Genomic DNA, 14,798 nt, shown 5'->3' with positions numbered 1-14,798 from the left:
GCACGGATTGGGGGACCCAGTCAGGCAGCCCAGAAAAAGGGAGATTATACAAACAGATGTAAAGACCCAGTAACAACATGTGTGAATCTGTCTACGAGGCTGGGACAGGAGATGAGGTGCGAAGAATCCAGTTTCAACCAAGTGGTGTAACCAAAAAAGTTGCCGTCTCAATATTGGTTTATGTTTATTTTCCACTGACCCTATGGGTGAAGATACCCTTGACCATTACTCCACCTGAATATGTTCCAGTTCATCCGACGTTACATCACCAGGTAATGCAACTGTAGTCTTGCTCTTTGTTCTCTTCTCACCCTCTCTAGCCCACTAAACTTAACCTTTCCTTTTTTTTTTTTTTTTCTTAACCAATGAAAAAGTCCACAAGCTATAATATTCAGTTAAGGGGTTCAATTAAAAACATTTATTGTGCAAGTAAGTGCTAGTGATTTGAAAATGAGTAGAAGCCCCTGCAGGAGCTTATAGTCTAGTGCTGTGTGCCAGTAATTGGTGCCTTTTCTAGATCACTCAATATCAAGATTGGAAGTAAAGAACTGTGTTTTATGTGCTGGGAAAAAGCGCAAGTCAGGGACTAGCCCCGACTGTTACTGGCATGAGCTTAAAAAGTCAGACTTCTTTATTTACATTCCCCCTGAATGTCTTTTTAACCTGTCCTTCTTTAAGATAATTTCTTAAAGGTTCTTTTCATAAACACTATTATTAACATTTCTCTTACTATCTTTTTCTTTTATCATGGACATATACAGCAAATGTTTCCTAATGAGGACATAAAGTAAAAATAAAAGACACTGAGAAAATGTAAAGGAAGTGATCAAATATATTGACCTAATTCATGGATCAAAATAATTCTACTTTGTTCCTTCTCCTTCACAGGTTAAGAGATATGGAGATCTCCACAAGGATTTGGAGAAGAGTCCCAATAATTATTAAAATTCTGGACTAGATCTATTAGGAAAGGTAAAGAAGCCTAAAGTCTTACTAGGAAAAAGGAGTTGTAATGGTTTACTAAAGCTTTTCAAATATTGATGTCAAGTAGATGTTACACATTGCTGGAGAACAAGATAAAGTAGATTTATGATGCAACCTAGAGCTTTAAGTGAGAGTTCATTAAGACACTGTTTTGGTAATTAAACTTTAAGGTTTATTGAGGCAGCCCTTTGGAGAGTTTTTTATTTTTATTTTATTTATTTATTTTTTAAGATTTTATTTATTTATTTGACAGAGATCACAACTGGGGAGAGAGGTGGGGGGGCACTCAGGCTCCCTGCTGAGCAGAGAGCCCTATTCAGGGCTCTATCCCAGGACCCTGAGATCATGATCTGAGCTGAAGGCAGAGGCTTAACCCACTGAGCCACCCAGGTGCCCCTGGAGAGTTTTTTAAAAGTTGGATTTAAATGTGTCATTTCGAGAAAAGAAACTAATGTTTCTGGTCATCAAGGAGTCCCACACTTTTTCAATCACTTTTGCATATATTAACTCACTTAATCCTTATAATGACCCCATGAGGTAGGTATTACTATCCCCAATCTATACATGTAAAAAATTGAAGTTCAAAGGTTAAGCAGTTTATTCAAAATAATATAGTTGGTGGTGAGTGGCGAAGTTAGGATTTGAATCCAGCTGTGTGTTGTCACATTCCTTCCATCGTCCAAGCCAGCTTCCCCTAACTGAAAACTAGATAATGAACCAAAGGACCAATGAGACTCCAGTTTTCTGAACTCTTTCAGAACAGAAATAGTATCTTACTCAACTCTTTTGCCACACCTACCTAATCATTAGTAAAGAGTTTTGTAAATATGTTCATATTGAATTGATTTGAACTTGACCTTGTCTGAAGAGGAGACATTTAAACAAAGATACCAATGAAGAGGAATCTGTCATTCATATTTGGGAAGAATGTTACAGACAGAGGGAATAGCAAGTACAAAGATCCTGAGGTAGGAAGATGCTTGGTTGTGTCTGAGGAACAGCCAGGTCAATACGATTGGAGCTGAGTTGCCTTTGGAGTGGAAGCCAAACGTCAGATCATGTAGTTCATTGCCCTCACTTTTAAAAGACTGATTCCGAAGAACACATGATTAACAGGTTATGATGCTTTATAAGAGAAAAGAAGCATGATGAAGCTGTTGGAAATATTAATGATTTCTTGAATAACTATTATGTGCCAGGTATTGGGATAGGACATTTAAATGCATTATCTCATTTAATCCTCACATTAATTTTACAGTTAGTTATTGTCCCAGAAAAGGGAAAAATGGAAATATTAAGTAATGCGTTTCATAATTAGTGACAGAGACAGGACTTGAGCTTGATCTTCTTGAGTCCAAAACCTACTCTTTGTACTATACCACATTTTCTCATTTGAAAGATTATGATTAGGGAAGAAGCAATTCATTCATACACTTAGCAATTATTAAGTAAAAACTTAATAAAAATAAGTATTGTTCATTACAATGTAACCGATATTATAAAAATAGTATCAAAATGTAATACAACATTTTAAAATTGTTTTGTATGGCTATATTCTTACCAGTTGTCTGTTTTTACAACTTTGCAGATAGATGGACTATAAGGCACTTGCCCAAGAAACTGCTCGAGAAGTTTTAGACTACAGTCAAGACACATCAGGCTGGAAAGTGGTTAAGACTTCAGTAAGAAAACAAGTTAAATATATTTCAAGAGTTTATTTTTTAATGAGAAGCGATTCGTAAAGACTTCTAAAAATACTTTCTTTTATGAATCAAAAAATGTATTTTTACTTTTTGTTTGTTTTTATTTTTCTTTTTTTTTCCATATCTGCCAGCTAATTTATTTCTGGATTTTTATTCCCCTTTGAGAAAAAGATAACTGTTTCCAGCAAGGCTTCTAAAAAATTCCATGGAAATCTGTAAGTACAATTTCCCTTTTATAGCCATTTTGAATTTGGTGGCATTGATATAGCTAGAACTCAGTGCTACTCCATTAGATATAACGTTGCTTGATAGTGATCAGGAAATATGAATTAATTATGAAGTCACTGGGTTGATATTAATACATTAGAGCAATTATATACCAACTAATCATTTTCAAACTTGAAGACAATCAGGAAAAAAAGTCAAGTGAATAATTCATTAAGATAGGAAATTTCTAACTCAAGAAATAATCACTATAAAAGCAGATTGGTATTTTCTCGATCATAGGAGTATTTTGTGGCCCTTCTAACATTTCACTTTCCATTAAATGAACCACTAAAAAACAAAGTTTATCCCAATTTACTTCTCTGGCTGATCTATGTATTGTTTTCTGAAAGCTGCTTTTAAGGATATTTTTGAGGATAATGTTATTTCAAATATAATTACACCGAGAGAAATTGTGCTGACATTTTTAATCTTATTCTTTTTTTTTTTTTAAAGATTTTATTTATTTATTTGACAGAGAGAGAGAGATTACAAGTGGGCAGAGAGGCAGGCAGAGAGAGAGGGGTAAGCAGACTCCCTGCTGAGCAGAGAGCCTGATGCGGGGCTCATCCCAGGACCCTGAGATAATGACCTGAGCTGAAGGCAGAGGCTTAACCCACTGAGCCACCCAGGTGCCCTTTAATCTTATTCTTAAGAGTTGTTCATTCACTGCTCATGATATCACATTAATGCAAATAGATCATATGTTATCGGAATCACTTTTTCCCTTGTTTTTATCTTTTTATCTTTTTATCTTTTTATCTTTTACCCTATAGGAGGGTCAGCATAAGCTGTACTGATCACAAGTTCACAAGCTGTGCTTCAGACCCCGGAACTGATAAAAAAAATTTTACCCTTTACAGGTGGATCTGTGTGTGGCTTACAGCCTGCTTTCACAATTCAGTTTTATGATTTTGTCTTGCACTTAGCCAGGGACAGCTAGCTTGAAGTTCTGTAGCTAGTCGCTCCTCAGAAGGAACAGTCCTGGGCATATAGATAGTCTTTCAGAACAGCAGCAAAGAGTATGATTTTATTTTAAAGTGGTCAGAATTTTTATGTGTCAGAGATTATATTTCAGTCTCTTAAGCCAGTAAGACTTCAGCTCTTTGTTGATTAATCTGTATTCAGCTTGGAAAATGCTTGTAAGTCACCAACCCAGATCTTGCATTGAATGCTTCTAAAATAGACAGTCTAGTACATTCACTCTGATTGTTTATGAGCAGGGGTAGCCTAGTACATCCAGTATGATTGTTCTGAGTAGGGGCAGCCTAGAACATCTGGTAGGATTATTCCTAAATAGGAGCAGTCTGGTACATCCAGTATAATTATTCTGAGTGGGCAGTCTTTTACATTCACTCTGATTATTCCATAGTTGTGGCAACCTGGTACATCCAGTAAGAATGCTCTGAGTAAGGACATCCTAGTGTATACACTCTGATTATTCTGCAGAGAAGCAGCCTAGTACATCCAGTCTGATTGCTCAGAGAGGGGCAACCTAGTACAACACCCTTCCAATTCTTTTAATTAGGTACATCCTGATTGCTCTGTATGGGACAGCTTGGGACATACAATCTGATAACTCCTAATGGGGGCATCCTAGTACCTCCATTCTGATTGCTCTGAGTAGGGGCTGCTAAGTACATCCCCTCTTCTTTAGGTAGACACAGCCTGGTACATGCTCTGTGATTGTTCTGAGTAGGGGCATCCTAGTACATCCATTCTAATGACTCTAGTAGGGGCAGCCTAATGTGTCTGCTCTGATGGCTCTGAGTGAAAGCATCCTCCATTCTGATATCTTGAATAGGTGCAACAGAAGATATCCACTCCTCTTGCTCTGAGTGAGAGCAGTCTGCTGCATATGCACAGGCCTTCCACACCCCAAACCCCTGCCAGAGATGAGTGTGATCTTATGTTGTTCATCTAATTGTATCTCTCCCTACTTCTGGTCTTCATGTGCTTTTGCATTAGTTCCACGTAATTCTTCTGATTGTTCACTAACAAAAAAAAATTTTTTTTTTTTTCAAAAATTTCTCCACATTTTATTCCAAATGAAATCCATTTTCTCAGGCACAGCTGAGATGCTGCTGGCTCATTTTGTCTTGCCTTTGACCCTGAGCAGAACCTAAGCACTACTGCTGGAGCTGAGTGACACCTCCATCCATGAGCAGAAAGGGGACGTGAGGGTGGCTTTAGGGAGAAGTGGTACCATAGCTTCAGCTTGCCCCTCTTGTGGGGGGAAGGGGAAATAAGGCCCCAGTATTGACTGCCTTGGACCTAGCCCTCACCCTATCAGTAAACTCTGGGTGGGGATAAGGAAGCTCCAGTCTTCTCAGCAGTGCCTTCTGGGTATAGAGTATAATAGCATGAGATGAGGGTGCAAGATTGAGAGATGTCAGTATCCTGCCTCTCCTAGGATGAAACCATAGCCCTAGACTGGGAGTTAGTAGGGGAGGGACGGCCTCCTTAGCTTCCAGGCGTGAGGAGGTGTTGGCTAGAAGCCAATTGTGGCTCAAATGCTACAGTCTTTTCCTACCTAGATTTAGTAGATTTTCTTGAATAATTTTTTCTCCATTTCTTGCATGCCCTTAGGTCATTTTCTAGAGAATTTAAATAGTTGTTTCTTTAATTTTCATCAGTTCTTTCACTAGGGAGGAGGGTTTACTAAAATCGTTACACAGCTATTTTGGAACTCCCATCTCCAACCCTAATAATCACATAGGATATGACAAAAATATGATCACTAAAAACCTGTGACTATTTTATCATCTTTCCGGCGCTTCCCCAAGTTTACAATTCTAGTGTGCCAAAATAGCCCCTTTACATTATTTTTCCTCCTCCCTCATCCTCCTACTTACTTTCTTGTCATTCATTCACAAAAATCATAAAAGACTATAAAGAGCCTTGGAGACATTAAAATTAGTATGTTGATACAAATCCACACATTTGAAGGTTTCCGCTGCAGCCTGAAAGCTTCGTGAAATGTATGGTCTGGGGCGCCTGGGTGGCTCAGTGGGTTAAAGCCTCTGCCTTCGGCTCAGGTCATGATCCCAGCGTCCTGGGATCGAGCCCCACATCGGGCTCTCTGCTCAGCAGGGAGCCTGCTTCCTCCTCTCTCTCTGCCTGCCTCTCTGCTTACTTGTAATCTCTGTCTGTCAAATAAATAAATAAAATCTTTAAAAAAAAAAATTAAAAAAAAAAAAGAAATGTATGGTCTGTAAAAAGTATACCAATTTATGTGTACCAATCTATCAGTTATTCCATATACTAGCTAAAGTATTTTGGAAACTGTAAAAGACAAGAGAAAATAGTTAAAATATTTTTAATTTGACCTGAAGTCACTTCACGGTATAATGAGAACAGAGCTTTATTATAGATCATAATAAAATATCTAATGAGCTGTTCATCTTAATGATCAATATGTATAAGAATATAGTTCTTAGATTCAAGTATGACAAAATTGATATTTCTGAAGAGCCTTGAACCCAGTAGATACTGAATTGTTCATTGATAGACTCAAGTATTCCACTTGATCTTAGCCAAAAGGCCAAGAAGCAATTAGACTCAAGTACTCAATACACATAAGTGTTCTGTGTTTTCAAAGAGGCTTGATATTTACATATTTTTAAAAGCCACAAACTCTAATATACCTCCAATTAGTGAATTAAAAAAAGGTAATTTTTGAGTAGAAGCCTATCCTCTGCCCAAGACACAACTTTAACTATGTTTTATAATCTTCCAAAAAGCAAAATAATTTCTGCCTTATAGTCATGTAATACCTGTAACTTATACTTTTCTAACCTTTATGAATGACTGGAAAATGAACAAATCAGCCATTGAGTAGACTGCATAAGCCAGGGGTAGAAAGTAAGTAAATATTTTAGGCTTTGCAGCTGCTCTGGTCTCTGTTGCAACTACTTAGCTCTGCCATTATAGCATAGCAGCACAATGCATAAATGGATAATATATTTTTGTGCCTTATAGCACAAAGGCACTAACATTAGTAGACAACCAATACATTAATGAATAAGTATAGCCGTGTTTCAGTAAAACTAATTACAAAAACAGAAAGTAGTCTAGACTTGACCCATAGACCTTAGGTTGCCAAACCCTGTCCTAAACAGTAGATATGAAAAATCTCAAATCCTCGAATGCTGATAAACTTACGTATATGTTAGGGACCCTTCCCTAAATCACATGAGATAGTCAACACTGTCTTATAATACAGGCTTTGTGTTAGATTGCCACAAGTGAGCCTAAGCTATGATGTTGGTTAGGTGTAGTAAATGTGTTTTTGACTTAAGAAACTTTCAACTTAAGATGGTTTATCTCAGTGTAACCTCATTGTAAATCAAGGAAGATCTGTATATATTAGTTAGAAATATAAAAAGGTAAAAAAAATACAAAAAAGTTCAAAACTTTTTATCTTCAAAGTTTATAGTATAATTAAAGAGAGAACAGATTAATAAAAAAATCCATAGTAATATATACAAATCCCTTCATAGTTTTGTACTTAAATTTTACCTGTATTATATTTGACTTCTTTTTCACAGGACCTGATAATTTTTCAGGTTGTTTTCTCACATCTTACTCAGAGCTTAATAATAAACTACTAAAAACGTTATAGATCTGAAGAAAGGAAACATTACAAAGTAAGGAAATTTGAGGGGTGCCTGGGTAGCTCGGTGGTTAAGCAGTTGACTTCAGCTCAGGTCATGATCCCACGGTCCTAGGATCGAGTCCCACATCAGGCTCCATGCTCAGCACGGAGCTTGCTTCTTTCTCTGCCTGCTGTTCCCCTGCTTGTTGTGCTCGTCTCTCTCTCTCTCTGTCAAATAAATAAATAAAATATTTTTAAAAAAAGGAAATTTGAGGCTATCTCATAAAGAAAATTAAGGACTAACAGATTTAAAGAGAAATTAACATACAAAGAAATAGTCAAATGAATTCCTTATTTGTTTGCCAAATCATAAAAACAAAGTTTCAGTTTTCATTTACAAATATGACAATTATTTAGACTAATACTAGTATTTGGTTTTTGTCTCATTTCCCCTTTTAACATTTTAGAGGTTTAGGACTTTTAACATTTTAGAGATTTAAAAATTTTGATTTTACTTAAACCTATCCTCTCAGTTTGAAAAGAATCATTAAAAGGGAGAAAAGGACAGCCAGTAGCATTCAGACTTCATTTTTATTGAACAACCTTCTGCTAAATAGTGAGTTTTAATCCAGTTTTCTCACATTGTCTTAATTCCATTGATGGATAACCATATCTAATTTCAGTGATGGACTTATCCAAGTCCTGACATCTTAAAAATGAATGAAATTCAAAAGTCTCTGTCTATAAACAAGGTTCAGTTGTAACACAGGCATGCCCATTCACTCTATATTGTCTCTGGCTACTTCACTACCACCCTACAAAAGCTGAATAGTTGCAATACAGATCATGTGGCCTGCAAAGTCTGAATTATTTACCATCTGGCCTGAAAAATTTGCTGACTACTGCTTTAGACACATTACATCCTTAAATTAAGAATTGGGGCTACAAGATAGTGTGTAACCACACAAACTTCTCATCAGTTACTTTGGCTTATGATAAAATACGGCAGGCAAATATTTATGAAAAAGATTTTAGAAAAATCCTAAAAGAAAGTAGCCCCCTCTAAAAAGACAACTATAAACAGTATAAACAAGATTTGTAGAAAAATACATTTTGAAATAGTTTATATTAATTATTACAGTGATTATTTAAATAAACCTGGCTACTTCCAGTTGAATATTAGTGTTTTGAATTGCTGATATCACTTTCAAGTGTCCTTTCCTGTTTGCTACATTAACCTTTTTTTTTTTTTTAAGATTTTATTTATTTATTTGGCAGAAAGAGAGCACAAGTAGGCAGAGAGGCAGGAAAGGGGTGGGAGGAAGCAGGCTCCCTGCTGAGCAGAGAGCCTGATGCGGGGCTCGATCCCAGGACCCTGAGATCAAGACCTGAGCTGAAGGCAGAGGCTTTAACCCACTGAGCCACCCAGGCGCCCATAATTTTATTTTATTTTTTTAAAGATTTTATTTATTTGACAGACAGAGATCACAAGCAGGCAGAGAAGCAGACAGAGAGAGAGGAGGAAGCAGGCTCCCTGCTGAAAGCAGAGAAATTAGCCTTCTTTATACTATAATATTATATTTTGAGCTTAGGCAAAGCTTGTTTAATTTTGATTTTCTCTATTTTGTTAACTGCAGATACCGTGTCGAAGGGATAATTCCAGAATCAACAGCTAAACTGTCTGATTTCCTCTACAAACCTGAAAACAGAGTTACATGGGATAAATCACTGAAGGTGTACAATATGGTACACAGGATTGATTCGGTAATTTGTTGTCCGATATTGGATTTTTACTATATCAGTATATGTTTAGTTTTATTAGTGATTTGAGCATATCAAACCTGTATGATGTAGACACTGATTTCTACATCAGTGTGATGTAGACCCTTCATATTTTATAGGCTCGCATTGAAAGCTTTATAAAAGTCTTAAAACTTCCCTCTTTATTAGTCAAAAGTTTAATTCTAATTAGCTTGATTCTGTTGTAAAGGCTTAGCACGTCCTGAATCTAGCTGGCTTTTGCAGATGTGTGTCTTTGGTCTCGAGGGGTTTGAAATGTATGTATTCATCTCCTCCATTAGGTGGAAAAACATTGTTGATTTTCCTATCCTTGTTGATGGGAAGTCAGTAGATTTATCTTAATTATAACACATTAGATAACAGGAATAATGCAGACACATACTGTAGGGACTTAAGAGCAAATAGCACGTAACTTTTCTCAAGAGTAAGGATACAGTATGGAATAAAGTAATATGATTGTAGTTTCAGCAATGCTTTATCTCAAATACTTTATCTCAAGTAAATAGTTGAAGAGGAAGAATAAAAACAAAGAAAAAAATACAGGTAATTAGAGTAGAAAGTTTAAGTCATAGAGGTGAGAGAAAAGAGTGAATTTAAGAGAGAATTAGGGCAGCATGCTACAGACCTTATTTAATAAGACTGCTATACTTTGTGGTATGTACATTATACCTCAATAAGCTGATTTTTTAAAAGATGGTATTTATTTGGGACAGAGGGAGGGAGCACAAGCGGTGGGAAAGGGTAAAGGGAGAGGGAGAAGCAGACTCCCCACCAAGCAAGGAGCCCGGTGTGGGGCTTAATCCCAGGAACCTGAGATAATCACCTGAGCCAAAGGCAGATGCTTAACCAACTGAGCCACACAGGTGCCCCTCAATAAGCTGTTTTGAAAAATTGAATCATAAAGCAAACTTTTAGGATTTTCACAAACAATTGCATTTGTAAAATTCCAGGTCTTTGGTCCTTTATGTCTCCAAGCCATGTTCCACACATCAAACAAATGTCTCACATATCTGCCATCACCTTATCATTTACTTAGATTCTGTAGGTGAGGGCGTCTGGGTGGCTCAGATGGTTAAGCAACTGTCTTCAGCTCAGGTCATGATCTTCGGGTCCGGGGATGGAGCCCTATGTCAGGTTCCCTGCTCAGCAGGAAGTCTGCTTCTCCCCACTGCTCCTACTCTATCTTCTTCTCTCTCTGTCTCAAATGAATAAATAAAATCTTTAAAAAAAATTCTGGGGATGGCTGGGTGGCTCAGTTGATTGGGTGGCTGCCTTCCGCTTGGGTCATGATCCCAGTGTCCTGGATGGAGTCCCACATCGTGCTCCTTGCTCGGTGGGGAGCCTGCTTCTCCCTCTGCCTCTGCCTGCCACTCTGCCTGCGCTTGCTCGCTCTCTCTCCCTCTCTCTCTCTGACAAATAAAAAAAAAAGAAAAAAGAAAAAGAAAATTCTGTAGGTTACCTTTGCCTCCTTTTATTAAATTTATTTTAAAGCTTGGGAGTGGGGAGAGGTTATAGAAAAGCCAAGGAAAGTAAATGTTTCATTTTGTAGGAGGATCCTGAAGTTCTTGTCTACAAAAAAACACCTTTCCACTACCCTCTTGGGATTTAAACATTCAGTTTGAGAAACATAGTCCATCAGAAGTTAAAATTCAAATGGACTGTTTCTTTCATGACTGATTGTACAGTTCAATTCATACTTCATATATTTCTGCTATTGCTGCAAATCAGCTTTAATAATGGAAAGAATACTAGATTTGGCATCAGAAAAACCTGGCAACAGATTCAGAGAAATTATGTGATTTGCCCAAGGTCATCACAGCCAGTACGTAGTAAAATCATGGCTTAACACTTGATCTCCAGATTCCAAATTCTGTACTATTTGATCTCCAGATTCCAAATTCTATGCCGTTTCCAATATACTACGTATCTCTAAGTAGCGTTACACTGTAAGAAATACTTTACCTTCCTATGAATATAATAGTATGAGTCTCCAGGCGTGTTTTTCAACTGATTCATTCACCCCCATTGGTGAGGGAAGGATTCCTGCTCTAGGGCTATGGGGGTGATCAAACACTTGTCATCCAGCACTAGACAAATCCGATCAGCAGTGCATTAATCCTTAGTCACAACCTGGGAGAGGAGGACTGTTCCCACTTTGTTAAATTGGCATTTGTTAAATGGAGCAGAGGGTGCCAGATGGTGAGCCACGTTTCAACAAAAGGCCACAAGAGAAATCGAAATGAGAAGTTTATTACTCACAAGTCCATGGCACACCGCTAGGAGCCACGTGGGGAAGTCAAGACAGGGTGCAGGCAGAGAGGTAGGATCTAAGGCACCACGGTGCTAAACCAGTGTATTTTTCAGAATATATTATGTAGCCAGTGTGGACTGGTAGAAATAGTACTGTCCTGGGAATCTGGAACAGGGTTCTAATTCTGGGTTTACCTCTAGTTTTGCATGATTTAATCTCTTAGTCTTCGATTTCTTCACCTAAAAGTTTAGAGTAGATGACAAGATTCCGTTCTAAATTTCCTGTACTTAATTCCTGACTAGATACATGATTTGCAAATCATATTTCTCCCATTCTGTACATTGCCTTTTCATTTTATTTATGGTTTCCTTTGCTATGCAGAGCTTTTTAGTTTGATGTAGCCCCACTTGTTTATTTCTGCTTTTTTTTTTTACCTTGCACTTATAATTATAGATCTAATATTCCTCTAACACAGAAAATGCAAGCTGATTTGATGATAAGTTCTTATAGCTTCAAAGCCCTGCTTTTTCTGAATAGTAGATAACCATATGCAGTGAAATTCTTTGGGAAGCGATACAAAGAGTAGATATCAAATAACTGTTGGAATCTTTATGGTTTAATTTGTTCCAGGACACAATCATATGTCATACCATTACACAGAGTTTTGCCATGGGCTCAATTTCCCCCCGAGACTTTATCGACTTAGTGTACTTCAAGCGCTACGAAGGGAATATGGATATTATCAGTTGTAAGTTGAAACATTTTGCCCACATTTGGAATTAGTATGAGACATTAATAAATGTGTTTTCCTTTAACCCACAGTTTGGAAAATACTGTGTTTTCAGTTTTTACTTTTTTATTTACTTAGTGAGACCAATAAACATATGTATAATACAGACAAAGAATCCTAACATTTTACCCAATGCTGGAGGTGCCATTTACATCAGTCAGTAATTATGGCATCTTTTGCTTGGTAGTTTTGTATCTTGTATCTTGTATCTTGTATCGTGCTACACTGGGTATAGACAGATACTTGCAGGCAAAAAATCTTACAGCATATGTTTAAAATCTAATAAGACACAAAGTTAATCTTTGGCTATATTATGTTATATTTGAATATCCAGTAAGTAATAAAATTCCTGAAGAAATTTTCATTAGACGCGTCTTTACATAAATTTGTATGTTTCTTTTAGAAATTAGAGGTTTTGATATATCCTTTGCCCTCACAAAAATGTATCAAATGTATCACTAGGTAAAATGCAAAAGTGTAATCATTTCCGAACTTGCTTTATTCACTTAAAACATACCAGTTCACACCACAATGTTCTTTGGACTCAGAGAAATGCAGTAACTCCTGGTGAAAGGACTTGGTAGGACAGTAGCTTAGAGATACTTTCTTAGCCTAGAGCTAATTTCTTCAGATTTCAGTTAAATGTCACCGTCCCTGTCTGAATAGCCTTCTCTAGTGTAAACTTCTTGGGGATAGGACAGTTAAGTGCTGTTAATTATTATTTTCCAGCAAGGTTTCAGTTGCTCTGCTCTGTCTCTGAGACTCGAAGTTTCAGAGTCCAGACTGCGTCATCGTTCTGCTAACGCGCTCACTCAAACACAGTTCTGGGGACAGCACGCCAGTAAGGCCTGAGATTCAGCACTTCTCTGTAGGTGTGTCTTGTAGTTTCTCAGTTTTCATTGAGCTGTCTCCTTCTTATCTGAGAGCACATAAATTTTATTCACCGCCTACAGCACAAAATACTATGTCTGAATTGTAGATCTGTTATTTTCCGTATTTTGAAGCAGACCATTTCAATCTCATTTTTAGTATCAAAGGGAAGGTAAGAAAGAATTATGGAAATTAAAATAACCAAATAGTGGTAGTACTCAATGACTCAGTACCAAATCTGCTTTGAGCAATTTTTCTTTAAATGAATTTTTGATGAATACTGAGTTTTCTTCTTAATGTTCTTCCATTTGTTGTTGTTGAACTTACTCTGCAGCTTGCTTTGAGCTCAATATTTTGTGTGCATTATTTCACCAGTTATGAAACTAAAGTTCACAGAAATTAAGTTACATAGCTAATAAGCACGTGAACCAGAATTAATTCTCAAGTCTTCTGACTTTCCAGAATCTGTGCTATCATACCACATGTCTCACAAAAGACCCATACTTGTTTGTGGAATATAACAACAACAAGTTTTAAAGAAAAACAAGGACAATCTCCATATTTTAAACAAAGAAAAAAATACGTTAAAATCACCTCTTGCAGCACCCCTATGCCAACACAGTAGGCTCTGTTAAGATGATAAATAAGTCATGAATGTGGAAAATGCATTCAGCCACATTCGTCTCTTAAGCTACTCCTAAGCTAGTGTTTAACATTGCATTTCCCAGAGAATTGATTGCTTATATTAAAATCATATAAAAAAATCCATCTTCTCTGACAAAAGCAGGATTCAGTTGCACAGAAAAAACAAATATTTATATATATTTTAAAAGATTTTATTTATTTATATGACAGAGAGAGATCACAAATAGGCAGAGAGGCAAGCAGAGAGAGAGAGGGAAACAGGCCCTCTGCTGAGCAGTGAGCCTGATGTGGGACTCGATCCCAGAACTCTGGGATCATGACCCGAGCCAAAGGCAGAGGCTTAACCCACTGAGCCACCCAGGTGCCCAAAAAACAAATATATTTTTAAAAAATAGTTTTAGAGTGTATGTAATTATCATAAACAATCATAATCAAATCACCTCCCTTTTACATTCACATACAATATAGTTATGCTGCGTAATTCCTAAAACAGGCTGTACTGATTTTTAATTATACTTTGAATTAGCTACAGGAAATTGGCAGGAAAGAAGTTTTTGATTTTTTTTTTTTTAAGATGTATTTATTTATTTATGTTACAGAGAGAGTTCAGGGGGAGGGGAGAGAAAATCCCAAGCAGATTTCATGCTGGATTTGGAGCCTGTCCCAGAGCTCGGTCCCAAGACCCTGAGATCATGACCTGAGCTGGATGCTTAACCATAAGGTGCTCCAGCAGAAAAGAGCATTTAAACTATCCTTATTGATAGACAAAATAGCCATGTCAAATATTTTATTTAGAAGATGATTAACATGTTGTACATAAATGTTGAGTCACATATATTGTACACCTGAAACTAGTATTTCACTGTATGTTAACCAACTGCAATTCAAATAAAA

General features: G+C 36.9%; 1 protein-coding gene across 2 annotated transcripts in view; it reads left to right on the top strand.

The window, feature by feature from the left end:
• Positions 1–183: 183 nt before the first annotated feature.
• Positions 184–14,798, top strand: part of STARD6 (StAR related lipid transfer domain containing 6) — a 38,012-nt gene continuing 23,397 nt past the window's right edge. For both annotated transcript variants that reach the window (XM_059409703.1, XM_059409702.1), the window contains exons 1-6: positions 184–272; positions 889–972; positions 2,573–2,666; positions 2,853–2,902; positions 9,186–9,312; positions 12,230–12,347. In XM_059409703.1, the coding sequence (XP_059265686.1) occupies positions 2,577–2,666; positions 2,853–2,902; positions 9,186–9,312; positions 12,230–12,347 (385 nt within the window). In that variant the 5' untranslated portion in view covers positions 184–272; positions 889–972; positions 2,573–2,576. The remainder of the gene's footprint in view (positions 273–888; positions 973–2,572; positions 2,667–2,852; positions 2,903–9,185; positions 9,313–12,229; positions 12,348–14,798) is intronic.

The sequence above is a fragment of the Mustela nigripes genome, chromosome 8 (genome assembly GCF_022355385.1).
Source record: "Mustela nigripes isolate SB6536 chromosome 8, MUSNIG.SB6536, whole genome shotgun sequence".
NCBI classification, from domain to species: Eukaryota; Metazoa; Chordata; class Mammalia; order Carnivora; family Mustelidae; genus Mustela; species Mustela nigripes.
Note: the sequence above shows the minus strand (reverse complement) of the source record. Positions and strands in the feature narration are given on the sequence as shown.